This window comes from Pinus tabuliformis, chromosome 7, assembly GCF_031772625.1.
Source record: "Pinus tabuliformis cultivar Carrire ecotype Pingquan chromosome 7, CPIR1, whole genome shotgun sequence".
Lineage (NCBI taxonomy): Eukaryota > Viridiplantae > Streptophyta > Pinopsida > Pinales > Pinaceae > Pinus > Pinus tabuliformis.
In genome coordinates, this window is record NC_142293.1 from 1,566,084,281 (window position 1) to 1,566,111,390 (window position 27,110).

General features: G+C 37.6%; 4 protein-coding genes and 1 pseudogene across 4 annotated transcripts; all 5 read left to right on the plus strand.

The window, feature by feature from the left end:
* The first annotated feature begins 416 nt into the window (after window positions 1-416).
* On the plus strand, window positions 417-4,486 carry LOC149254036 (disease resistance protein Roq1-like). The gene is made up of 4 exons (XM_089460054.1): window positions 417-1,430; window positions 1,539-2,637; window positions 2,740-3,051; window positions 3,277-4,486. Exons 1-4 carry the CDS (start codon window positions 1,180-1,182, stop codon window positions 4,390-4,392), a joined length of 2,778 nt encoding a protein of 925 aa, XP_089316180.1. The 5' UTR covers window positions 417-1,179; the 3' UTR covers window positions 4,393-4,486.
* A 9,351-nt stretch (window positions 4,487-13,837) lies between these two features.
* On the plus strand, window positions 13,838-15,208 carry LOC149254037 (replication protein A 70 kDa DNA-binding subunit A-like). Its single transcript, XM_089454660.1, has 2 exons — window positions 13,838-14,710; window positions 14,918-15,208. The coding sequence occupies exons 1-2, from the start codon at window positions 13,838-13,840 to the stop codon at window positions 15,206-15,208; spliced, it is 1,164 nt and encodes a 387-aa protein (XP_089310786.1).
* A 2,030-nt stretch (window positions 15,209-17,238) lies between these two features.
* LOC149254038 (replication protein A 70 kDa DNA-binding subunit A pseudogene) lies at window positions 17,239-18,609 on the plus strand (annotated as a pseudogene).
* Window positions 18,610-20,639: 2,030 nt separating this feature from the next.
* Window positions 20,640-22,010, plus strand: LOC149254039 (replication protein A 70 kDa DNA-binding subunit A-like). The gene is made up of 2 exons (XM_089454661.1): window positions 20,640-21,512; window positions 21,720-22,010. Exons 1-2 carry the CDS (start codon window positions 20,640-20,642, stop codon window positions 22,008-22,010), a joined length of 1,164 nt encoding a protein of 387 aa, XP_089310787.1.
* A 2,031-nt stretch (window positions 22,011-24,041) lies between these two features.
* LOC149254040 (replication protein A 70 kDa DNA-binding subunit A-like) lies at window positions 24,042-25,412 on the plus strand. The gene is made up of 2 exons (XM_089454662.1): window positions 24,042-24,914; window positions 25,122-25,412. The coding sequence occupies exons 1-2, from the start codon at window positions 24,042-24,044 to the stop codon at window positions 25,410-25,412; spliced, it is 1,164 nt and encodes a 387-aa protein (XP_089310788.1).
* The last annotated feature ends 1,698 nt before the right edge of the window (window positions 25,413-27,110 follow it).

A 27,110-nucleotide genomic window follows, 5' to 3' on the forward strand; every position in this document is an offset into this window, starting at 1 on the left:
GTTTTAATAGATGGTTGTGAAGCTGTAGTCCATAAGATTCATAGTGGAGAACATGCTTTCGAGTTCACCATTGTGTCGGCTTCTGATTGTTTACGCGTATCGTGCTTTCTGGGAGGATGCACACGTCTGGGCATATGTATGCAGCTCAAGTTGCACTGCAAGTCTGGGTCCCGATTAATTTTTTCTAAGCAACCTGTTCAATGCAACACTTTTTAATTGAAAAATTTATAATGATATTAATTTGGTTGACCTGTGTGAGGGCTGGATAGATGGTAATTTGTAGTCACCATTTTGTCGGCTTCTGCTTGTTTACGCGTATCGTGCTTTCTGGGATGATGCACACGTCTGGGCATATGTATGCAGCTCAAGTTTCACTGCAAGCATGGAAAAGTAAAATGAAAGAGCGCAGAGCATTATGGGTCCCACACTCAAACGCACAAAGACTCCAGCCTGTCTATGATTCGCAATGTGGACCCCACACGCAAAGCAGATAACATTGACACGGTTCTCATGGCCTTCGCAAATAAAATATTTTCCTTATTCTATTACCCTCTGCCTCTACAAGGAGACTTTATGTAATCTCTGCACTCTCCACTTTCTTGCCGTTGCAATTTATCCCCACATCTGCACCTCCTAAAGTCGTCATCTCCCTCTGCATCCTCGATCAACCAAACCCCCTGTGAAATCGAAGAAATTGAAATGGAAAATCAGAGATCTTGGGATGGTGCTTCCTCCTCTTCCTGCTGTTGATAATTACGATGTGTTTATCAACCATCGTGGGGAAGTGAAGAAGAGCTTTGCCGGCCATCTCTACCGTGCTCTTTTTTTACGTGGATTGAGACCCTTTTTAGATGAAAAGGATTTGCAGGAAGGACAATCTTTTCCTTCTCAATTAGAAGATGTTATTAGAAACGCCTCCGTAGTCCGTCCACGTTGCTGTCTTTTCACTAAAATATGCAGAATCCGTTGGTGTGTCTGCTCTGGCTATTTAAACAGGCTAAGCTGGATCTGCTCTTCAACTTGTCTTGACGATGAACCACACTGGTTGGTTCGAAACGCGTAGACAAATGATTTCTCATGTGATTTTCGCCAAAAAATCTATCATAAACTTGTTATGGATCACAGAAGCCTCAACTCTACAATGCAGAATCCTGTTGGTGTTTACATGAACTCCTCCTCATGGGACAGTCTGGGGCTCCAATTATCCCTGTTTTTTACCATGTCAACCCGGCTGATCTTAGGTGGACAGATCAGAACAAAACTAAAGGTTATGGTCTCAGCTTGCACCAGCTCGAATTGAAGACAACGTTCGACTCTCGAACACAAGAACAGAAGCTACGATATGATCCCGCCACTATTCAGAAGTGGAGAGATGCTCTTTCCTTTGTTGCAGACATAAGTGGGTTTGATCTCAACGGCAAGTATAACGGGTAAGACCTCCAAACCCCTCTCTATGTAAACACTATATATGATACTTTGCCCTATGCTTTCAATTATTTATTTATTTCCTGTTGGTGTTTTTGTGGGTGAATATCTAGTGACGAGGTGCACATGATAGATGAGATCCTCGAATGTGTGGGTAAAAAGATTAGAAAACCAGGGTTGTATGTGACCAAACATCCCACTGGTTTAAATGACAAAGTCACAGATTTTGAAGCTACAGTTTTGAAGCAACAGCAGGCTGGAAAAATCCAGGTTGCGGGCATAGTCGGCCTTGGTGGAATGGGGAAGACAACGTTGGCTTTAGAACTCTTCAATAAAATGAGTTCCAACTACAATAAGTCCTTTTTTTTATCCGATGTCAGAGAAAAGGCTAATAAAAGCTCACTACCTTGGGTGCAAAGGGAGCTTCTGAGGGGCCTGACTCAAAGAGAAGTGGATATAAATAACATTCATGAAGGTATAGGGATGTTTGAAAAGCATCTCAAATCTGCTCATGTCTTGTTAATTTTAGATGACATAGATCATGATAATCAGCTAGAGGCACTTCTACCGGTTAAAGATGTCTTAAGTCCAGATAGCTTTATTTTAATTACATCTCGGTATAAAGATGTGCTGAAAAGCTCAGGAGTGGAAGAGTCGTGCATTTATAAGTTAACAGGCCTTCCCACACAACACTCGCAACAGCTCTTTTGTTTATACGCCTTTCGGCAAACCAATCCACTCTATGGATTTGAAAAGCTTGTAGATCAGTTTCTTCAAGTATGCGATGGACTGCCTTTAGCTTTGAAAGTGCTTGGGGCAGTTCTCTTTGGAAAACCTGAATCATATTGGGATGCTACACTTAATGAATCAAAAGTTCAAATGAAAGTTTCACCTGATATAAAGAACAGATTAAAAATCAGTTACGATGCACTCAGCGAAGAGGAGCAGAAGATCTTTTTAGATATCACCTTTTGCTTCATAGGAAAAAGCAAAACAAGTGCCATAGCAGTTTGGGACGCGTCAGGCTGGAACGGTTTGCTGCGGCTTACAGATTTAGAGGGCAAATGTCTAGTTGAAGTAGATGATAAAAATGTGATACATATGCACGATCAACTGCGAGACATGGGAAGGCAGATTGCAGAAGAAGAAACGCCGCGCCGTCTTTGGCGTCCCACCGGGAACATTGATGATTGGTTGCACAAATACTTCTCTGTAAGTATTCAGTTTTTCCATCGTTTTTTTCACCTTCAAAATATTTAAATTTAACCATAGCAAGCCGTGCACAGTTTCGTAATTCTTCACCCCAATGAACAGGTTTTAACGGAAGCACGCGGACTAATGCTTCTCCCTGAAGGGCGTAGCACCGAACTAGTGGGGACGAGCTCACAAATGTCGTCATGGTACAATAGACTGTACGATGAACTTTATTGTTTTCTTAGGATTGGTGTTGTCAATAAAGGGCGTCTATTGGATCGTATTTTGCGGCTGAGGTCGCCAAATCTCACATGGCTTTCTTCGCGTGATTGTCCCTACACTTGCATACCTTCCTGGATTACAACTAAGAACTTGAGGGTTTTGAGAGTGAATGGGGGAGAACTGGAAACATTGTGGCGAGGCGAATCGAAGGTAAATCTGAATGTTTTGACTTAAAGTCTGTTGTAGTTAGCTATTCATATTCCGCGAATCGAAGGTAAATCTGAACGTTTTGACTTAAAGTCTATTGTGGTTAGCTATTCATATTGCATCACAGGATCTCCAATGATTACTGACGGTTTCCCTGGTGAGAATCATACGTATCTTTCGTACAGCGTATATATCTCTTTCTTACACTCTAAAAGCTTCATCTTCCAGGCACCTTTGCAGTTGACGGAATTAGAGATTATTAACGCGTGCCATCTCTCGATCATTCCAGAGTCCATAGGGCAGCTGAAGCACCTGGAAAGGATCGTCATACATCAAGATGTGGTCCTGTTTATGGCTCGTGGATTGAAGAGGCTGCCAGATTCCTTTGGCAGCTTGACGAACCTCCACCACATGGATTTGTCTCGGTGCCGGAAATTGGAGAGTCTGCCAGATTCCTTCAGCAACTTGTGGAACCTCCACAGCTTGCACCTGTCTTATTGCAAAGGATTGAAGAGGCTGCCAGATTATTTCGGCAGCTTGACGAACCTACACCACATGGATTTGTCTGGGTGCTCTGGATTGAAGAAGCTGCCAGATTCATTCGGCAGCTTGACAAACCTACACCACTTGGATTTGTCTTACTGCTCGCAATTGAAGAAGCTGCCAGATTCATTCGGCAGCTTGACAAACCTACACCACATGGATTTGCCTAGTTGCTCGCAATTGAAGAAGCTGCCAGATTCATTCGGCAGCTTGACAAACCTACACCACATTCGTTTGTCTAGTTGCTCGCAATTGAAGAAGCTACCAGATTCATTCGGCAGCTTGACAAACCTCCACCACATGGACCTGTTTGCCTGCAGGAGATTGGAAAGTCTGCCAGATTCCTTCGGCAGGTTGTCGAACCTCCACAGCTTGGACCTGTCTTCGTGCTCTCAATTGGAGAGGCTGCCAGATTCCTTCGGCAGATTGACGAACCTCCACAGCATCAAAATGTCTTCGTGCACTCAATTGGAGAGGCTGCCAGATTCCTTCGGCAGCTTAATGAACCTCCACCACATAAACCTGGATCACTGCAAGAAATTGGAAAGCCTTCCAGATTCCTTCTTCAGCTTGTCGAACCTCCATAGCTTGGACTTGAGGTGCTACAAGAAATTGGAGACGCTGCCAGATTCCTTCAGCAGCTTCACGAACCTCCACAGCTTGTGCCTGGCTTGGTGCAAGAAATTGGAGAGGCTGCCAGATTCCTTCTGCAGCTTGTCGAACCTCAGCAGCTTGAACCTGTTTAAGTGCACTCAATTGGAGATGCGGGAGGAGAGCGGTGTGCGACTATATAGAAATTAAAGTTTTCAATTCACAACTTCAAACAAGACAGAGTAAACTATGGTTGTAATATAATTTCTCTTTTAAGCGGGAAAGAATCGGAGTAAAATATTATACAGTGAATATGCTTTGCATATATTTTTAAAATTTATATTTAAAGGATATTTTTTGTAAATACTTTTACGATTATATTTTCATTAAAGATGAAAAATAGTTATATAATTTTTTATTTTAAATATTAAGATTATACTATCAACAGGATTTGTTTAGTTTTTTAAAGACTTGTTTTTTAACGTGTAAAATTTGAAATTAATGTAAATTAAATAAATATAATAATAATAAATAATTTTTAATTATTTCAAAAAAATAATATATATATATATATATATAATTTGATCAAATATTATTATTTTTTAATTATATTTTTAAAATGAAATTTCAAAATATTTATAAAAGTTAAAATATTTTTTAATAATTATAAATTTACATTCAATTTTAATATTTATTAAGTTTTGTATTTATCCTATATTTAATTCTTTTTTTATTATATTTCTTTTTTTTTTTTACAAATTTATGGAAAATGCCTACCAAAAAATGAAATCCATCATTTAATTGTCATAAACATATCTGTTTGTTGTTTATGACAATGTTTGTTATTCATAATAAAAATTTGTTATGCTTTTCAATTGTATTAATATAATTAGGCTGATAGGCCTTCCTATGCATCAACAATTGTCAACACTTTTAACCTGAACCGTTTGATCAAGTTTGACAGTTTCAACCGTTGATTTGAAGTTCACTGCTTTTTCCAAATATATGAGTTGCTTTCTTTTCACCTCCAGTTCTGCTGTGCATTGAACCTGGCCCTTTGAGTTGCATTACTGCTTTTTCCAATTCTTTTGTCTCTTGAAGATATTTTCACTGTCGAAGATATTTTCACTGCTTTTTCCTTGACAGCTGTTGTTGCTATTTTTGGCCAGTACTGAGCTTCATCTACCATCACCTTACAAATTGTCATGGGAAACTTCACATGGGAGATACTCTGTCCCCTGCAATCCTCGGAGCCATTCAAAGTGCATCAGTTCATATTGCCCTTTTTATTGAGTGTTACGCTGAATACCCTTGGTGTTTGGAAGAGAACATTGACCTCAGCAGTGGATTCAGATACTCTGTCCCCTGCAATCCTCAGAGCGTCAGTTCATATTGCCCTTTTATTGACCATTACGCTGAATCCCCTTGGTGTTTGGAAGAGAACATTGACCTAAGCAGTGGATCCGTTGTTGAAATTGCAGGCATAAACGTAGCGCAGGTACTTACTACACCAATAAATTTCTTTTAATACAGTACATTTAAACTAACAATTGTTTGCTCAGAACATCTCAATGGTTTGTTTTAATGTTTAGGCTAATTAATTGTCCCAATATTGATTTTAGGTATCGAGTTAGTAGTTTTTTCGCTGGTTTTTAAGATTCTTATAGGAGGGAAATCGGGATTTTCTTTTTAATGCAACTGACCATTGTTCTTGTTCTAAATCCGATTACTGCTGAAAGTGGTTTTGCTATCTTTTATTTAACAGTTTGTTTTGTAATGGACATTAACATGTTAAATCCAATTTGTTAATTCAATAGATCTATCAATTAGAAATGATGTAAATCAATGTGGAGTTTTCATATCGGAAATCGATGTAGTTAGTCTTTAGCTTTAAGTTGCAGGTCTAACATATACACATCAACTCACAATCAATGGTTTCTAATGGTAATATGTCTACCCAATGGATCTGACGATTGTCACCTCATTGTTCGAAACCTTAAACGGTTACTTTGCCCCCTTGCTTTTTATCATTCACCATTGTTACGGAGACGCTATAAGTTATGAATATAATCCACAAAAAATTTAAGTACTCACTGTCTGTTATGTTGCATCCAACAGAGAATAAATGTACAGAAAGCTGATGGAAAACAATGCATCAATTTTTATTTTTATTTTAATTTGTGTGTGGTTTATGGAGAGATCCAGATAATTCCCAAAAAAACATGGACTGACAATAAGTAGTTCAGTAGTTTTCATTTATTTCATGCAATTGGCCTTTAATTCAGAATTATTTTAGTCTTCAATGTTTTCATCATTCAATATGCTATTGTTGCCCAGTCACATGAATGAGATTGTTCCTTCTTTCAGTGATCACCCAAATCTGTAACTGCAGTAGTGCCATATTTTGGGAGAGGGTTCAGACACTTTAATACCAAACATGATAAATAATCCAGTGGGATTGTTTATTCAAAGAGTAATAGAGTACAAGGGTTGTTGGGCTTCCCCAACTTGATAGTTTGCATTTTCATGCAATGTCTCCTAAGGTTTCTTGACCTTTTTATATCATGTATAAAAATATAGATTCTTTCCTGGAAGTACAAGTACTTTGCCTATCTTTTTGTTTCTGAGGAAAGGAATCAGCATCCCTCTTAGTCCAAGGGCTAGAGTGAGCTTGCTGGTACCTATTGTACCAGGTGAGGCCATAGGTATACTTACTTCTTTGCCCCCTTGCTTTTTATCATTCACCACTGTTACAGAGACGCTATCAGTTATGAATATAATCCACAAAAAAATTAAGTACTCGCTATCTGTTATGTTGCATCCAACAGAGAATAAATGTACAGAGAGCTTATGGAAAACAATGCATCAATTTTTATTTTAATTTTAATTTGTGTGTGGTTTATGGAGAGATCCAGATATTGGTGAAATGACTGCTATGTTTGTGTGCGATATTGGTGACCGGTGACTACTATGTTTGTGTGGAAATAGTATTTTAGGCATTTTGCCTCTCTTTGCCTTCATTATGGGGTTTAATTCGCAGGGCATATAGTTGAATTCCTAGTATTTAAAGTATTTTTTCTCGAGGATAGTTGAATACATGAAAGCCCAATGCTTTTAGGTGCCGAGATAGCTTCTTTTTTCTTCAGAGACCACCAGGTATTCTATTTGAGAGGCCCCTGTGTTGGTTGTGGCCCTTTTAGCAATTGCTAAATCAACCTGAGATGCAGCGTTGCATATGCATTAAGATTTCAGCTAATACACATTTTTGTTTTATGTGGGTGTGATAATAAACATTTCAAGCTTGTGGATTGCAATTTTGCCATACGTGAATTTTTTTTCCTGTTTTTGTCTATAGTTTAAGACAAACTCACTATTTATTATTTTTTATTTTGCCAGACATTTCACTGTAGGCATGGGAAGGCATATCTCTTTAATACTGTGCTGCTGAATCACACAATTGTGATTAATAAAGGTTGATGATCAAAATGTATATTCTATTTGAGAGGCCCCTGTGTTGGTTGTGGCCCTTTTAGCTACCATTTCAATCAACTGTTAGTTTTCACTAAAAATTTAAATATGTAAAACTGAAAATTTTGTTCGAAACTGCTAAATATTATTGCTTTCTAAAGCCATACCTCCAAGATAACACTGCATATGAAACCTGAAATGTAAAATTCTTAATGTTGTATTATTGTACCCAAGCATGGGTTTGAGAGTGCAGGGAGATATTGAAAAGTGGCTAAACAAAGAATCCATGAATGTTCATGATTGGGACAGGGCATTGGCAATCCCAGCATTGTCCAATTTTACCATCTCAGCTATTAATTTCTTCAATCCCTTACTTTGCACAATTACAACACATTATCTATTTTGATAGATTTCCTAGAAAAACATGGACTGACAATAAGTAGTTCAGTTGTTTTCATTTATTTCATGCAATTGGCCTTGAATTCAGAATTATTTAATTCTTCAATGTTTTCATCATTCAAAATGCTATTGTTGCCCAGTCACATGAATGAGATTGTTCCTTCTTTCAGTTATCACCCAAATCTGTAACCACCCAAATCTGTAACTGCAGTAGTGCCATATTTTGGGAGAGGGTTCAGACACTTTAATATCAGACATGATAAATAAGCCAGTGGGATTGTTTATTCAAAGAGTAATAGAGTACAAGGGTTGCTGGGCTTCCCCAACTTGATAGTCTGCATTCTCATGCAATGTCTCCTAAGGTTGCTTGACCTTTTTATCTCATGTATAAAAATATAGATTCTTTCCTGGAAGTACAGGTACTTTGCCTATCTTTTTGTTTCTGAGGAAAGGAATCAGCGTCCCTCTTAGTCCAAGGGCTAGAGTGAGCTTGCTGGTACCAGGTGAGGCCATAGGTATACTTACTTCTTTGCCCCCTTGATTTTTATCATTCACCATTGTTACAGAGACGCTATCAGTTATGAATATAATCCACAAAATGAATATAATCCACAAAAAACATTAAGTACTCACTGTCTGTTATGTTGCATCCAACAGAGAATAAATGTACAGAGAGCTTATGGAAAACAATGCATCAATTTTTATTTGTATTTTAATTTGTGTGTGGTTTATGGAGAGATCCAGATATTGGTGAAATGACTGCTATGTTTGTGTGCGATATTCAATTTTGTAAATATTTTTTTCGGGTAACTAGGCTGAGTTTAGATTCGGATCAGCTTGCCTATTAAATAGAAAAATGATATATTCACTAATAAAATGCTATATTATATTCATGGGGTCTTTTACCGTCTTCTTTATAGTTTGTAGGCTTCTTATATCGTCTTCTGGAACAGGCGTGGGGGCAGAAACGCCAGGTGAGACAGGCAGAGGGACCGAAACGCCAATGGCTCTGTCTGCTGGCAATGGCCCAAGTAGCACAAGCACAACAACCCAAACTCTAGCCAAAATAACAATTGTTGCCATTCTAAAAACCCTGTAATTCCTCTTTCTTTGTCAGAAATAAATTTCAAATCTACATCCCTTGGATCCTGGCTTTCCAAGCATCAAAACCCGGCTCAGAAGCGAAAAACGAATTGAAATTTTATGTTTTCAATTTTGTACATATTTTTTTTGGATAACTAGGCTGAGTTTAGATCCGGATCAACTTGCCTATTAAATAGAAAAATGATATATTCACTAATAAAATGCTATATTACCAAAATTATGAGAAACTCTATGAAACTTGGAGAAGCATCAGTCTCTTTGCAACATCCATATCAACGCACTTCTGATTTTAAGCTTCAAAGTTTCCCATGCCAATTTCCATCACAACGTTCTTCAATGAGCGGCAGCAGATTTTGGACAACAAAGCAATGGAACAAAACTAGATATAACAGATACGACTGAATCTACATCAATAAGCTTCAAAGTTTCCCACGCCAATTTCCATCACAACGTTCTTCAATGAGCAGCAACGGATTTTGGACAACAAAGCAATGGAACAAAACCAGATATAACAGATACCACTGAATCTACATCAATATAGGGAATGTTAGCCTTTAACACCTTGGGAGTCTGAGTCAAGTCGTTTGAATTAATTAACAAAGATGACCATACCTCATATGAGTATTGCTGGGAACTTGGGACCCTTGACGATTCAAGGAAGCTTGAAAGGGAACTTGGGACTTGGGAGCGTTGGTGGATTTTTTATTTATTTATTAAGTTTTATTTTAGTTAGATATCAAAAATGCTTGAAAGGGAACTTGGGAGTGTGGGTGGATTATTTTTTTAATTTATTAAGTTTTATTTTAGTTAGATATCAAAATGGTCTGTGCACTAAATAGGATAAAGACAGCCAGTAGTGAAACTGTCAGTCAACTATTATGTTTTAGGTCGAAAGAAATGTGAGATTAAAGTTTATATAAATGTGGTTTGTTTAATGATATGATGTTGGCTTAATAATTTATGATTTTTTTTATACTTGTCGAGATTAAGTTCTATTGTAATTAGTTTTAGTTGATTTTGATTAAAATAAAATAAAATTATAATTTTTTTTATTATTTTCAAAAAATTTATTAAAACAAAATTTGGATTGAAAATTGATTTTATTTAAATAGTTTTTTTAACTTAATAATATAGATTTCACAAAGTTTAAATTATATTTATCAGAAAAATATATATATATTTTAAAATAATAAATTGAAAAAAGCCATAACATAACACTGCTCCAGAACATTAATTATAAATTTTGATTGGATAGATGCATGACATTATTTCATTAATTGCTTGATGCTTTGTCATGCACAACCAAAATGATTTTTGGTCCACTACTCATGTCTTTTATGTAATAAAGCTTATACTTTAGCCAACTCAAATTGCTCATCTGTTAGGCTTGAACCAACATCTCTTCTAAAGAAATTCAACAATTCTAATTTAATAATCCTATCGGCCACAACATGTTGATATTGCTAGAATACCCAATACCTCCCTCTCTGGGATTCTCAATACTAATGGTCTTGGACTAAGACATGATAAAGTTTAATATTCCTCAGTATCATGTTTGGCTTTCGAGCTTCTTTAGTTAACGTCACAATCGTTCTTTTGTGCAGGAATCATCTTGGAGCTAGTCAGGAGGAGTTCTGCTTACCGCACAGAGATCCCCAAGCGAATCTAGAAAGAACCAAAGGTGATCCTTTCTACACTTCCTGTCAATATATGTCAAATAGATGAACATGTGTGTAACAGGGACCTTTTGCAGATAACCTTACGGTCTGTCGGAAGTCTCAGGAAGACTTTCGAGGGCAGTTTTCATCCCGTGCATTTTACCCCTTATCAAAAATGACATTCTTCGTATCCTTCTCTGATCCACCATCTAACTTGTTGCATCCTTCAAAGTTGCTTTCTCTTCATAAACTGATCCCAAAAGCCCACTTTTTGAGCTCTTTCTCTCACTAACGCATGTTGCCAATCTACACAGAGCTTTATAAAGCTCTTTGACTGTGCACATGGAGCATTAGTGGCCAAGCTAAAGCTCTGTTTACACATAGACAGAGCCTTAGTGAACCATTTCCATGTTTTTCAAGAGATTTTGTGGACCAAAAGGGGGGAAACTTGTCCCAATGGCTAAATTAGGATCTGCAACAGTATCATGCTAACAAATTTGGTGTCTTAAAATTTATTTTTTAAGAAAATGCTTTAGTTTTTCTCTCATAAAAGAAATTCTTGTTGAAAGAAAAGTTGATAAACTGTATATCTCCTTCTGTTGAAATAGTTGTAGGTTGCTTTGTTTTGGTTCAATAGTTTTTATGGAATATTGAGAAAATGAACTTTCAGTTGTGCATTAGTGACCCATTTCCATGTTTTTCAAGTGATTTTGTGGACCAAAAGGGGGGGAAACTTGTCCCAAGGGCTAAATTAGGATATGCAATATTATCATGCCAACAAATTTGGTGTCTTAAAATTTATTTTTTAAGAAAATGCTTTAGTTTTTCTCTCATAAAAGAATTTTTTTTTGAAAGAAACACTGATAATTTGTATATCTCCTTTTGTCGAAATAGTTGTAGGCTGCTTTGTTTTGGTTCAATAGTTGTTAGGGAATATTGAGAAAAGGAACTTTCGTCTATGCAAAGTGTTGAATGACTTTATATGCACTGATGAATACATGAATATGTGAAATAATACATGTGTAGAATAAGACTTGTTTGCATAAGAAATTGATTTTTTTTTTTACAGCATTGTTCTGCACGGTTTATTGAGTCAAGAGTCTCATCATATTCATACGTCAACACCCCCTTCGAAGACAAATAAGAAAGTACACTAAAATTTACACTAAAATCAATCAGATACTCTTTTTTAGAGCAAACCAACATTAGATAGATTAGGACCTTGGGATAAGAGAGTGAGTCAACTACCCAAGGTTGCAAATCAAACTAGTGTCGTTAAAGAGTGAAAAATCCTTCTGCACTCATATTACCAGGACCACTCCACTCACAACGGAGCGAAATACGAGACAACATTGGATTGTAATCGAAGGTAGCCCGCCTTCTTTTACAACTCCTTTGGGCATTTTGTGTAACGGGGGTCCCTTCGAGGATTTCGGAACTGAGTCGGGGACTCAGGTATCCTGCCCACACAACGTGCTGTCTACGACTATGTCCCCCCTGGTAATGTCTGTGATTTGAGGTATCTCTAGTGGCCAATACTTCTAGGTACTTACCTAAGGTGACTGGGACGGGCTGTCCTGGTACCTCAAACAGACGGACCTACTTTGTCTTCATTTTTTGGGAGGGTGCTCGTCTTCACGAGAGTACTTGGCCCCTAAACCTAAGGTTCGGGCAAAGATCAAAAGTAACCGTAACCGTACATTTGTCCATCCTTCTCTGTTACTCATTGAGAGACTGGGTTTCATCTCCAGTAATTGGTGTTTATCAGACAAGGTAATTTCACTTTGTTTGTTGATTGTCATTCTTAGTGTATTTTTTCTTTTTAGGTACCTGAGTGCTATCGTTTTTGAGACTTAAAGAATATCACCTTAAAATTTATCTGATAAAATATACCAGTCATTGTGACTACATCCGGCCCTCACCATCAATCCAGATGGTTGTTAGGACTTCCTCCACTCACTGTGGAGAATCTGCCAAGATCCACTGACTCAGATTCTTCATCTTCAAGGAATCAGTCTCCTAAATTGCACACGGGGTCTATGTGGACAACCGACAATTTGTTTATTTGATTCAACAACGACTAATATGAAATCCCCTGTTCTTCCTGCAGAAGAATTCCATTCCTAATTTCACTTGCAAGGCTACAAGAGATTTCTGTTTGAAATCTTCTCAGAATTGATGGACGCAATAGATGTTACTATTGAAAAAACATATGAGTCCAAATTAATGTCACATGGATCTTTTGATGCACTAGTACTTCTACCTAAGCTAACCTTAACTGACAACACCTACAAGGTCATCTCATCTTTAATAGTGTTGTGAATGACAATTTACTCTCAAACCTTCTGCCCTTATTATTGTTTCACCATCGAAAGTTAGCCTTGCTAGATTAGTTCCCTCATTCACATCACATTATTCTTTACATGACTTTTGTGTTGTGGTGATTTGATGAATTACAGGTACTACTATCACAGAAATAGAATCCCTCTATTAATATTATGGAGCCAGCATTGACTACAAATGCCATTCCTCTGCTGCTGAATGGTTCCACTGATATTCAACCACTGCTCCAGATAATCGATATTGGTTCTGTTACATCATTAAAAACAACATCCTCACACTTTTGCATTACTCTATCTGATGGAACACATCAACACAAGACTTTGCTACCATCAACATATAGCCAACAAGTTGCATATGAAGGCATTCAAATTGGCTCAATAATTCTGCTTAAAAAAGAAGCTTGCACGGTGCTTCAAAACTCCTCGTAAGGCCCAACATTTGAATTTACCCTTTTCTATTTTTTGTCTTCTATACGCTTCCTGCATTACACAAAAAAAACTTCATTAATTCATTTCTCATTTGTTTACATAAGGTCCATCCGAGTTGTTGAGCTTGAAGTTGTGATGCACTCAGCAGCATTGACGAAGGACTCATCAACACTGCTACATGCAAAGGCAGGTACATCCCAAGTTAGCTCTTCATCAACAGAAGATACCTTGCCCTCTGTAGTTACTCCACCAATTATGGCAACAACTACAACAATTCCATTCATGGCACTCAATCCTGCTCGAAAATATTGGTCAATCCAAGGTAGAGCATCTGCAAAAACATCATTGAAGACTTACAACAATGTGCGAGGGTCAGGAAAAGTTTTTGGGTTTGACCTTATCAATCGTGATAAGGAAGAGATCCACCTTTCTGCATTTGCTGAATTGGCTGAATCTCTTTACAGTCTAATTCAAGTTGGGCAGCTATACATTGTTTCAAATGGCACAATTAAAGAAGCAAATCCAAATTACAACCACCTCAAGAACAAATGGGAGATTTACTTGTTTGCTGCTTCTACTATCAATCCATGTCCCATAGATGATCCAACGTTTCCTTACCAGAGCTTTCACTTCAAGACTATTGCCAAAATAAAAAGTGCAAGTCCAAATACGAATGTGGATGTCATTGGTGTTGTTACTTCCACCTCACCTGCATCAACAATTCGACGAAAAGACGGAAGTGAAACATTAAGGAGAACACTCATATTAAAAGACAAGTCGGGTTTTAGCATTGATGTAACATTATGGGGAGACCATTGTGACTCTATAGGACAAAACCTTGCCGAATTCTACTCTTTCGACAACCCACCAATCCTTGCAATCAAAGGAGGTCGTGTATCTAAATTTAATGGCACCACAAAAGGGACAATATCAATAAGCACTCTCATCATAAATCCACAAGTTGAAGAAACTCATCAACTACATGCATGGTTCCGTGAAACAGGTTATAGCTATTCTTCTCCATCTTTGAGTAGAAACTATGGTGTTGCTTCAAAACGTGCCCTACCACGAAAGACGTTTCATGAAATTGCTGGCATGCAAACCTCCGATAAAGCAATATGGGTTTCAGTTCGTGCAATAATAACTGCTCTTCACATGGACGACTTCTACTTTCTAGCATGTCCATTAGATTTCAATGGAAAACAATGCATGAAGAAGGTTGTGGAGCATTCTAACAATCTTTGGCATTGTACAAAATGTAACGGCGACTTCCCAGAATGTGACTATCGTTACAAACTTAAAATTGAGCTACATGACCACACCGGGCACCTGCAGAATGTCACAACTTTCAATGATGCAGGAAACGAGCTCATGGGCATCACGACAAAAGACCTGTTCCTTCTTTCTATCGAACCAACTGATCTGCAAGAAATTTGTGGCCGAATTTCAGGATGCCGCTTCCTGCTAACACTTTCCATTAAAGCAAATTACTTCAATGGTGTTCAACGCTTGCAACCAATACTGATAAATTCTGAAGAAATTCAATATGCCTCTGCATGCAAAGAAGCCCTCAATGACATTCAAGCAATGTCCACTTCAAAACAACCTGTTGTTTGCCACCTTTGAAAAGTTTTTTAGGGTCTCTTCAAACACTACTGTTTTTACATAAACAAACATTTCTGTACAACTCATTGTTTCATATTGTTGTAAATCACACCCATGTTATTGTGATGCACACTGTTGTTGCAAATACTCTCTTCCAGTTATTCCAAAATATGTATGTTTACCACTTTTCATTTTACATAATATAGATATCAACATTTGTAAAGACTTACTACATAATTTTCCCGTTCGTTGTTTACATGTCTATACATTGATCTCTTGCTTGCTAATCTATTCATGCTATCGTTCAAACTTGTAAAAAAAAAAAAGAAGAAGAAGGAAGCAAAATCTTGGTTATCTTGCTCCTCTCCTCTCAATAATAGATGCCAGAATAACATATGATTTTATAGTACTCCTAATTGCATATTTTTCCTTCTACCTAATCTACTTACATTCACTGATGTTCAAATAATCCATCTTAGCTTCTACACCTTTCTTTAAACAATCCATCTTAGCTTCTATGCCTTTCTTTAAACCATCCATCTTAGATTCTGTTCCTTTTTATGCAAGGGATAGTTGTTGCACTCGGTCTTGTAATTTTGATATATCTTGTTGCATTTCTTCCTCTTCTTCATGAGTCATGCTAGAGTTTCCAGTTCCTTACTAGGTGTTTGCATTTTATTTCCTCGGGGCATCAGTTACTGATAATAATGCTCTACTATGCCTTTTGAATTCCTTCAAAATAAATTTTCAAACCAAGCTTAAGCAAAAATTTAAGAAAATCTACACACCTTTTTTCACTTTGTAGGAGCTCGATATTTCCTCTGATGTATCTCTGTACTTTCCAATCATCTAGATCTGAATTTGTGACCTGCAGTAGCCCTCTGTGTCCTATTTCCAATGCCACAAGTCTGACCCAAATTGGATTCTCCAAGGAAGAGTTATGCGAAATCTCCCACAGTGACTTGATTATAGACTAGTTCAGTAGAGCGAACTTGTACGATGTGCCACGAGTCACTGTTTTGACCTTTGGATATGAAAAATGCATACAAGAAACTACATTCTGTCCTCTTTCCGTACCTTCTTACGAAATTTCAATCCAATCCCCAGAGAGAAAGTTATGACACTTTTCCCCAGGTCACCTGTTTGGAATGTAATTCAGGAGTCTGCAAAAAGACCAACTTCCTCAGATCATATCTCTGCAAATATAGCGCGAACAGCTCTGAAATTTGGACTCGAGGTTCAGCACGATTTCTTCTCAAATGGGTTTTTTTTGAAACTTCTAAAACGTCGCAGAAAAAAAGTTATAGCGAAAATTCCACGATGACCTGTTTGGAGCAGCGAAACCCTAGAATCCAAAGTTCCGATACCAAATGTTATGAAACCAGCTCAAGAAAAAGATAGAAAAGATAGATCAACGCCTTAGAATTTAGCCTCTTCGAGGGGGCAACCTCCTTTACATTACATAAATGAACAATTCTTGGATGATTCAAATGACAAAACCTCCTTTCTATATATAGGAGTCTAAGGAGTCACAATATAACCCAACCGACCTAACAAAAACAGGAATATGTTCCACTGATATTCAACCACTGCTCCAGATAATCGATATTGGTTCTGTTACATCATTAAAAACAACATCCTCACACTTTTGCATTACTCTATTTGATGGAACACATCAACACAAGACTTTGCTACCATCAACATATAGCCAACAAGTTGCATCTGAAGGCATTCAAATTGGCTCAATAATTCTGCTTAAAAAAGAAGCTTGCACGGTGCTTCAAAACTCCTCGTAAGGCCCAACATTTGAATTTACCCTTTTCTATTTTTTGTCTTCTATACGCTTCCTGCATTACACAAAAAAAACTTCATTAATTCATTTCTCATTTGTTTACATAAGGTCCATCCGAGTCGTTGAGCTTGAAGTTGTGATGCACTCAGCAGCATTGACGAAGGACTCATCAACACTGCTACATGCAAAGGCAGGTACATCCCAAGTTAGCTCTTCATCAACAGAAGATACCTTGCCCTCTGTAGTTACTCCACCAATTATGGCAACAACTACAACAATTCCATTCATGGCACTCAATCCTGCTCGAAAATATTGGTCAATCCAAGGTAGAGCATCTGCAAAAACATCATTGAAGACTTACAACAATGTGCGAGGGTCAGGAAAAGTTTTTGGGTTTGACCTTATCAATCGTGATAAGGAAGAGATCCACCTTTCTGCATTTGCTGAATTGGCTGAATCTCTTTACAGTCTAATTCAAGTTGGGCAGCTATACATTGTTTCAAATGGCACAATTAAAGAAGCAAATCCAAATTACAACCACCTCAAGAACAAATGGGAGATTTACTTGTTTGCTGCTTCTACTATCAATCCATGTCCCATAGATGATCCAACGTTTCCTTACCAGAGCTTTCACTTCAAGACTATTGCCAAAATAAAAAGTGCAAGTCCAAATACGAATGTGGATGTCATTGGTGTTGTTACTTCCACCTCACCTACATCAACAATTCGACGAAAAGACGGAAGTGAAACATTAAGGAGAACACTCATATTAAAAGACAAGTCGGGTTTTAGCATTGATGTAACATTATGGGGAGACCATTGTGACTCTATAGGACAAAACCTTGCCGAATTCTACTCTTTCGACAACCCACCAATCCTTGCAATCAAAGGAGGTCGTGTATCTAAATTTAATGGCACCACAATAGGGACAATATCAATAAGCACTCTCATCATAAATCCACAAGTTGAAGAAACTCATCAACTACATGCATGGTTCCGTGAAACAGGTTATAGCTATTCTTCTCCATCTTTGAGTAGAAACTATGGTGTTGCTTCGAAACGTGCCCTACCACGAAAGACGTTTCATGAAATTGCTGGCATGCAAACCTCCGATAAAGCAATATGGGTTTCAGTTCGTGCAATAATAACTGCTCTTCACATGGACGACTTCTACTTTCTAGCATGTCCATTAGATTTCAATGGAAAACAATGCATGAAGAAGGTTGTGGAGCATTCTAACAATCTTTGGCATTGTACAAAATGTAACGGCGACTTCCCAGAATGTGACTATCGTTACAAACTTAAAATTGAGCTACATGACCACACCGGGCACCTGCAGAATGTCACAGCTTTCAATGATGCAGGAAACGAGCTCATGGGCATCACGACAAAAGACCTGTTCCTTCTTTCTATCGAACCAACTGATCTGCAAGAAATTTGTGGCCGAATTTCAGGATGCCGCTTCCTGCTAACACTTTCCATTAAAGCAAATTACTTCAATGGTGTTCAACGCTTGCAACCAATACTGATAAATTCTGAAGAAATTCAATATGCCTCTGCATGCAAAGAAGCCCTCAATGACATTCAAGCAATGTCCACTTCAAAACAACCTGTTGTTCGCCACCTTTGAAAAGTTTTTTAGGGTCTCTTCAAACACTACTGTTTTTACATAAACAAACATTTCTGCACAACTCATTGTTTCATATTGTTGTAAATTACACCCATGTTATTGTGATGCACACTGTTGCTGCAAATACTCTCTTCCAGTTATTCCAAAATATGTATGTTTACCACTTTTCATTTTACATAATATAGATATCAACATTTGTAAAGACTTACTACATAATTTTCCCGTTCGTTGTTTACATGTCTATACATTGATCTCTTGCTTGCTAATCTATTCATGCTATCGTTCAAACTTGTAAAAAAAAAAAGAAGAAGAAGGAAGCAAAATCTTGGTTATCTTGCTCCTCTCCTCTCAATAATAGATGCCAGAATAACATATGATTTTATAGTACTCCTAATTGCATATTTTTCCTTCTACCTAATCTACTTACATTCACTGATGTTCAAATAATCCATCTTAGCTTCTACACCTTTCTTTAAACAATCCATCTTAGCTTCTATGCCTTTCTTTAAACCATCCATCTTAGATTCTGTTCCTTTTTATGCAAGGGATAGTTGTTGCACTTGGTCTTGTAATTTTGATATATCTTGTTGCATTTCTTCCTCTTCTTCATGAGTCATGCTAGAGTTTCCAGGTTCCTTACTAGGTGTTTGCATTTTATTTCCTCGGGGCATCAGTTACTGATAATAATGCTCTACTATGCCTTTTGAATTCCTTCAAAATAAATTTTCAAACCAAGCTTAAGCAAAAATTTAAGAAAATCTACACACCTTTTTTCACTTTGTAGGAGCTCGATATTGCCTCTGATGTATCTCTGTACTTTCCAATCATCTAGATCTGAATTTGTGACCTGCAGTAGCCCTCTGTGTCCTATTTCCAATGCCACAAGTCTGACCCAAATTGGATTCTCCAAGGAAGAGTTATGCGAAATCTCCCACAGTGACTTGATTATAGACTAGTTCAGTAGAGCGAACTTGTACGATGTGCCACGAGTCACTGTTTTGACCTTTGGATATGAAAAATGCATACAAGAAACTACATTCTGTCCTCTTTCCGTACCTTCTTACGAAATTTCAATCCAATCCCCAGAGAGAAAGTTATGACACTTTTCCCCAGGTCACCTGTTTGGAATGTAATTCAAGAGTCTGCAAAAAGACCAACTTCCTCAGATCATATCTCTGCAAATATAGCGCGAACAGCTCTGAAATTTGGACCCGAGGTTCAGCACGATTTCTTCTCAAATGGGTTTTTTTTGAAACTTCTAAAACGTCGCAGAAAAAAAGTTATAGCGAAAATTCCACGATGACCTGTTTGGAGCAGCGAAACCCTAGAATCCAAAGTTCTGATACCAAATGTTATGAAACCAGCTCAAGAAAAAGATAGAAAAGATAGATCAACGCCTTAGAATTTAGCCTCTTCGAGGGGGCAACCTCCTTTACATTACATAAATGAACAATTCTTGGATGATTCAAATGACAAAACCTCCTTTCTATATATAGGAGTCTAAGGAGTCACAATATAACCCAGCCGACCTAACAAAAACAGGAATATGTTCCACTGATATTCAACCACTGCTCCAGATAATCGATATTGGTTCTGTTACATCATTAAAAACAACATCCTCACACTTTTGCATTACTCTATCTGATGGAACACATCAACACAAGACTTTGCTACCATCAACATATAGCCAACAAGTTGCATCTGAAGGCATTCAAATTGGCTCAATAATTCTGCTTAAAAAAGAAGCTTGCACGGTGCTTCAAAACTCCTCGTAAGGCCCAACATTTGAATTTACCCTTTTCTATTTTTTGTCTTCTATACGCTTCCTGCATTACACAAAAAAAACTTCATTAATTCATTTCTCATTTGTTTACATAAGGTCCATCCGAGTCGTTGAGCTTGAAGTTGTGATGCACTCAGCAGCATTGACGAAGGACTCATCAACACTGCTACATGCAAAGGCAGGTACATCCCAAGTTAGCTCTTCATCAACAGAAGATACCTTGCCCTCTATAGTTACTCCACCAATTATGGCAACAACTACAACAATTCCATTCATGGCACTCAATCCTGCTCGAAAATATTGGTCAATCCAAGGTAGAGCATCTGCAAAAACATCATTGAAGACTTACAACAATGTGCGAGGGTCAGGAAAAGTTTTTGGGTTTGACCTTATCAATCGTGATAAGGAAGAGATCCACCTTTCTGCATTTGCTGAATTGGCTGAATCTCTTTACAGTCTAATTCAAGTTGGGCAGCTATACATTGTTTCAAATGGCACAATTAAAGAAGCAAATCCAAATTACAACCACCTCAAGAACAAATGGGAGATTTACTTGTTTGCTGCTTCTACTATCAATCCATGTCCCATAGATGATCCAACGTTTCCTTACCAGAGCTTTCACTTCAAGACTATTGCCAAAATAAAAAGTGCAAGTCCAAATACGAATGTGGATGTCATTGGTGTTGTTACTTCCACCTCACCTGCATCAACAATTCGACGAAAAGACGGAAGTGAAACATTAAGGAGAACACTCATATTAAAAGACAAGTCGGGTTTTAGCATTGATGTAACATTATGGGGAGACCATTGTGACTCTATAGGACAAAACCTTGCCGAATTCTACTCGTTCGACAACCCACCAATCCTTGCAATCAAAGGAGGTCGTGTATCTAAATTTAATGGCACCACAATAGGGACAATATCAATAAGCACTCTCATCATAAATCCACAAGTTGAAGAAACTCATCAACTACATGCATGGTTCCGTGAAACAGGTTATAGCTATTCTTCTCCATCTTTGAGTAGAAACTATGGTGTTGCTTCGAAACGTGCCCTACCACGAAAGACGTTTCATGAAATTGCTGGCATGCAAACCTCCGATAAAGCAATATGGGTTTCAGTTCGTGCAATAATAACTGCTCTTCACATGGACGACTTCTACTTTCTAGCATGTCCATTAGATTTCAATGGAAAACAATGCATGAAGAAGGTTGTGGAGCATTCTAACAATCTTTGGCATTGTACAAAATGTAACGGCGACTTCCCAGAATGTGACTATCGTTACAAACTTAAAATTGAGCTACATGACCACACCGGGCACCTGCAGAATGTCACAGCTTTCAATGATGCAGGAAACGAGCTCATGGGCATCACGACAAAAGACCTGTTCCTTCTTTCTATCGAACCAACTGATCTGCAAGAAATTTGTGGCCGAATTTCAGGATGCCGCTTCCTGCTAACACTTTCCATTAAAGCAAATTACTTCAATGGTGTTCAACGCTTGCAACCAATACTGATAAATTCTGAAGAAATTCAATATGCCTTTGCATGCAAAGAAGCCCTCAATGACATTCAAGCAATGTCCACTTCAAAACAACCTGTTGTTTGCCACCTTTGAAAAGTTTTTTAGGGTCTCTTCAAACACTACTGTTTTTACATAAACAAACATTTCTGCACAACTCATTGTTTCATATTGTTGTAAATCACACCCATGTTATTGTGATGCACACTGTTGCTGCAAATACTCTCTTCCAGTTATTCCAAAATATGTATGTTTACCACTTTTCATTTTACATAATATAGATATCAACATTTGTAAAGACTTACTACATAATTTTCCCGTTCGTTGTTTACATGTCTATACATTGATCTCTTGCTTGCTAATCTATTCATGCTATCGTTCAAACTTGTAAAAAAAAAGAAGAAGAAGAAGGAAGCAAAATCTTGGTTATCTTGCTCCTCTCCTCTCAATAATAGATGCCAGAATAACATATGGTTTTATAGTACTCCTAATTGCATATTTTTCCTTCTACCTAATCTACTTACATTCACTGATGTTCAAATAATCCATCTTAGCTTCTACACCTTTCTTTAAACAATCCATCTTAGCTTCTATGCCTTTCTTTAAACCATCCATCTTAGATTCTGTTCCTTTTTATGCAAGGGATAGTTGTTGCACTTGGTCTTGTAATTTTGATATATCTTGTTGCATTTCTTCCTCTTCTTCATGAGTCATGCTAGAGTTTCCAGGTTCCTTACTAGGTGTTTGCATTTTATTTCCTCGGGGCATCAGTTACTGATAATAATGCTCTACTATGCCTTTTGAATTCCTTCAAAATAAATTTTCAAACCAAGCTTAAGCAAAAATTTAAGAAAATCTACACACCTTTTTTCACCTTGTAGGAGCTCGATATTGCCTCTGATGTATCTCTGTACTTTCCAATCATCTAGATCTGAATTTGTGACCTGCAGTAGCCCTCTGTGTCCTATTTCCAATGCCACAAGTCTGACCCAAATTGGATTCTCCAAGGAAGAGTTATGCGAAATCTCCCACAGTGACTTGATTATAGACTAGTTCAGTAGAGCGAACTTGTACGATGTGCCACGAGTCACTGCTTTGACCTTTGGATCTGAAAAATGCATACAAGAAACTACATTCTATCCTCTTTCCGTACCTTCTTACGAAATTTCAATCCAATCCCCAGAGAGAAAGTTATGACACTTTTCCCCAGGTCACCTGTTTGGAATGTAATTCAGGAGTCTGCAAAAAGACCAACTTCCTCAGATCATATCTCTGCAAATATAGCGCGAACAGATCTGAAATTTGGACCCGAGGTTCAACACGATTTCTTCTCAAATGGGTTTTTTTTGAAACTTCTAAAACGTCGCAGAAAAAAAGTTATAGCGAAAATTCCACGATGACCTGTTTGGAGCAGCGAAACCCTAGAATCCAAAGTTCTGATACCAAATGTTATGAAACCAGCTCAAGAAAAAGATAGAAAAGATAGATCAATGCCTTAGAATTTAGCCTCTTCGAGGGGGCAACCTCCTTTACATTACATAAATGAACAATTCTTGGATGATTCAAATGACAAAACCTCCTTTCTATATATAGGAGTCTAAGGAGTCACAATATAACCCAGCCGACCTAACAAAAACAGGAATATGTTCCACTGATATTCAACCACTGCTCCAGATAATCGATATTGGTTGTGTTACATCATTAAAAACAACATCCTCACACTTTTGCATTACTCTATCTGATGGAGCACATCAACACAAGACTTTGCTACCATCAACATATAGCCAACAAGTTGCATCTGAAGGCATTCAAATTGGCTCAATAATTCTGCTTAAAAAAGAAGCTTGCACGGTGCTTCAAAACTCCTCGTAAGGCCCAACATTTGAATTTACCCTTTTCTATTTTTTGTCTTCTATACGCTTCCTGCATTACACAAAAAAAACTTCATTAATTCATTTCTCATTTGTTTACATAAGGTCCATCCGAGTCGTTGAGCTTGAAGTTGTGATGCACTCAGCAGCATTGACGAAGGACTCATCAACACTGCTACATGCAAAGGCAGGTACATCCCAAGTTAGCTCTTCATCAACAGAAGATACCTTGCCCTCTATAGTTACTCCACCAATTATGGCAACAACTACAACAATTCCATTCATGGCACTCAATCCTGCTCGAAAATATTGGTCAATCCAAGGTAGAGCATCTGCAAAAACATCATTGAAGACTTACAACAATGTGCGAGGGTCAGGAAAAGTTTTTGGGTTTGACCTTATCAATCGTGATAAGGAAGAGATCCACCTTTCTGCATTTGCTGAATTGGCTGAATCTCTTTACAGTCTAATTCAATTTGGGCAGCTATACATTGTTTCAAATGGCACAATTAAAGAAGCAAATCCAAATTACAACCACCTCAAGAACAAATGGGAGATTTACTTGTTTGCTGCTTCTACTATCAATCCATGTCCCATAGATGATCCAACGTTTCGTTACCAGAGCTTTCACTTCAAGACTATTGCCAAAATAAAAAGTGCAAGTCCAAATACGAATGTGGATGTCATTGGTGTTGTTACTTCCACCTCACCTGCATCAACAATTCGACGAAAAGACGGAAGTGAAACATTAAGGAGAACACTCATATTAAAAGACAAGTCGGGTTTTAGCATTGATGTAACATTATGGGGAGACCATTGTGACTCTATAGGACAAAACCTTGCCGAATTCTACTCTTTCGACAACCCACCAATCCTTGCAATCAAAGGAGGTCGTGTATCTAAATTTAATGGCACCACAATAGGGACAATATCAATAAGCACACTCATCATAAATCCACAAGTTGAAGAAACTCATCAACTACATGCATGGTTCCGTGAAACAGGTTATAGCTATTCTTCTCCATCTTTGAGTAGAAACTATGGTGTTGCTTCGAAACGTGCCCTACCACGAAAGACGTTTCATGAAATTGCTGGCATGCAAACCTCCGATAAAGCAATATGGGTTTCAGTTCGTGCAATAATAACTGCTCTTCACATGGACGACTTCTACTTTCTAGCATGTCCATTAGATTTCAATGGAAAACAATGCATGAAGAAGGTTGTGGAGCATTCTAACAATCTTTGGCATTGTACAAAATGTAACGGCGACTTCCCAGAATGTGACTATCGTTACAAACTTAAAATTGAGCTACATGACCACACCGGGCACCTGCAGAATGTCACAGCTTTCAATGATGCAGGAAACGAGCTCATGGGCATCACGACAAAAGACCTGTTCCTTCTTTCTATCGAACCAACTGATCTGCAAGAAATTTGTGGCCGAATTTCAGGATGCCGCTTCCTGCTAACACTTTCCATTAAAGCAAATTACTTCAATGGTGTTCAACGCTTGCAACCAATACTGATAAATTCTGAAGAAATTCAATATGCCTCTGCATGCAAAGAAGCCCTCAATGACATTCAAGCAATGTCCACTTCAAAACAACCTGTTGTTTGCCACCTTTGAAAAGTTTTTTAGGGTCTCTTCAAACACTACTGTTTTTACATAAACAAACATTTCTGCACAACTCATTGTTTCATATTGTTGTAAATCACACCCATGTTATTGTGATGCACACTGTTGCTGCAAATACTCTCTTCCAGTTATTCCAAAATATGTATGTTTACCACTTTTCATTTTACATAATATAGATATCAACATTTGTAAAGACTTACTACATAATTTTCCAGTTCGTTGTTTACATGTCTATACATTGATCTCTTGCTTGCTAATCTATTCATGCTATCGTTCAAACTTGTAAAAAAAAAAAGAAGAAGAAGGAAGCAAAATCTTGGTTATCTTGCTCCTCTCCTCTCAATAATAGATGCCAGAATAACATATGATTTTATAGTACTCCTAATTGCATATTTTTCCTTCTACCTAATCTACTTACATTCACTGATGTTCAAATAATCCATCTTAGCTTCTACACCTTTCTTTAAACAATCCATCTTAGCTTCTACACCTTTCTTTAAACAATCCATCTTAGCTTCTATGCCTTTCTTTAAACCATCCATCTTAGATTCTGTTCCTTTTTATGCAAGGGATAGTTGTTGCACTTGGTCTTGTAATTTTGATATATCTTGTTGCATTTCTTCCTCTTCTTCATGAGTCATGCTAGAGTTTCCAGGTTCCTTACTAGGTGTTTGCATTTTCTTTCCTCGGGGCATCAGTTACTGATAATAATGCTCTACTATGCCTTTTGAATTACTTCAAAATAAATTTTCAAACCAAGCTTAAGCAAAAATTTAAGAAAATCTACACACCTTTTTTCACTTTGTAGGAGCTCGATATTGCCTCTGATGTATCTCTGTACTTTCCAATCATCTAGATCTGAATTTGTGACCTGCAGTAGCCCTCTGTGTCCTATTTCCAATGCCACAAGTCTGACCCAAATTGGATTCTCCAAGGAAGAGTTATGCGAAATCTCCCACAGTGACTTGATTATAGACTAGTTCAGTAGAGCGAACTTGTACGATGTGCCACGAGTCACTGTTTTGACCTTTGGATCTGAAAAATGCATACAAGAAACTACATTCTGTCCTCTTTCCGTAACTTCTTACGAAATTTCAATCCGATCCCCAGAGAGAAAGTTATGACACTTTTCCCCAGGTCACCTGTTTGGAATGTAATTCAGGAGTCTGCAAAAAGACCAACTTCCTCAGATCATATCTCTGCAAATATAGCGCGAACAGCTCTGAAATTTGGACCCGAGGTTCAGCACGATTTATTCTAAAATGGGTTTTTTTTGAAACTTCTAAAACGTCGCAGAAAAAAAGTTATAGCTAAAATTCCACGATGACCTGTTTGGAGCAGCGAAACCCTAGAATCCAAAGTTCTGATACCAAATGTTATGAAACCAGCTCAAGAAAAAGATAGAAAAGATAGATCAACGCCTTAGAATTTAGCCTCTTCGAGGGGGCAACCTCCTTTACATTACATAAATGAACAATTCTTGGATGATTCAAATGACAAAACCTCCTTTCTATATATAGGAGTCTAAGGAGTCACAATATAACCCAGCCGACCTAACAATAATAATATAAAGCCACAAAAATAACAATAGAGGGATTCTATGGGACATATTAATAACAATACGGGGATAATAGGGGCACAACAATATTAATAAGGGGTACAACTACAATATTAATGGGGTAATCACTA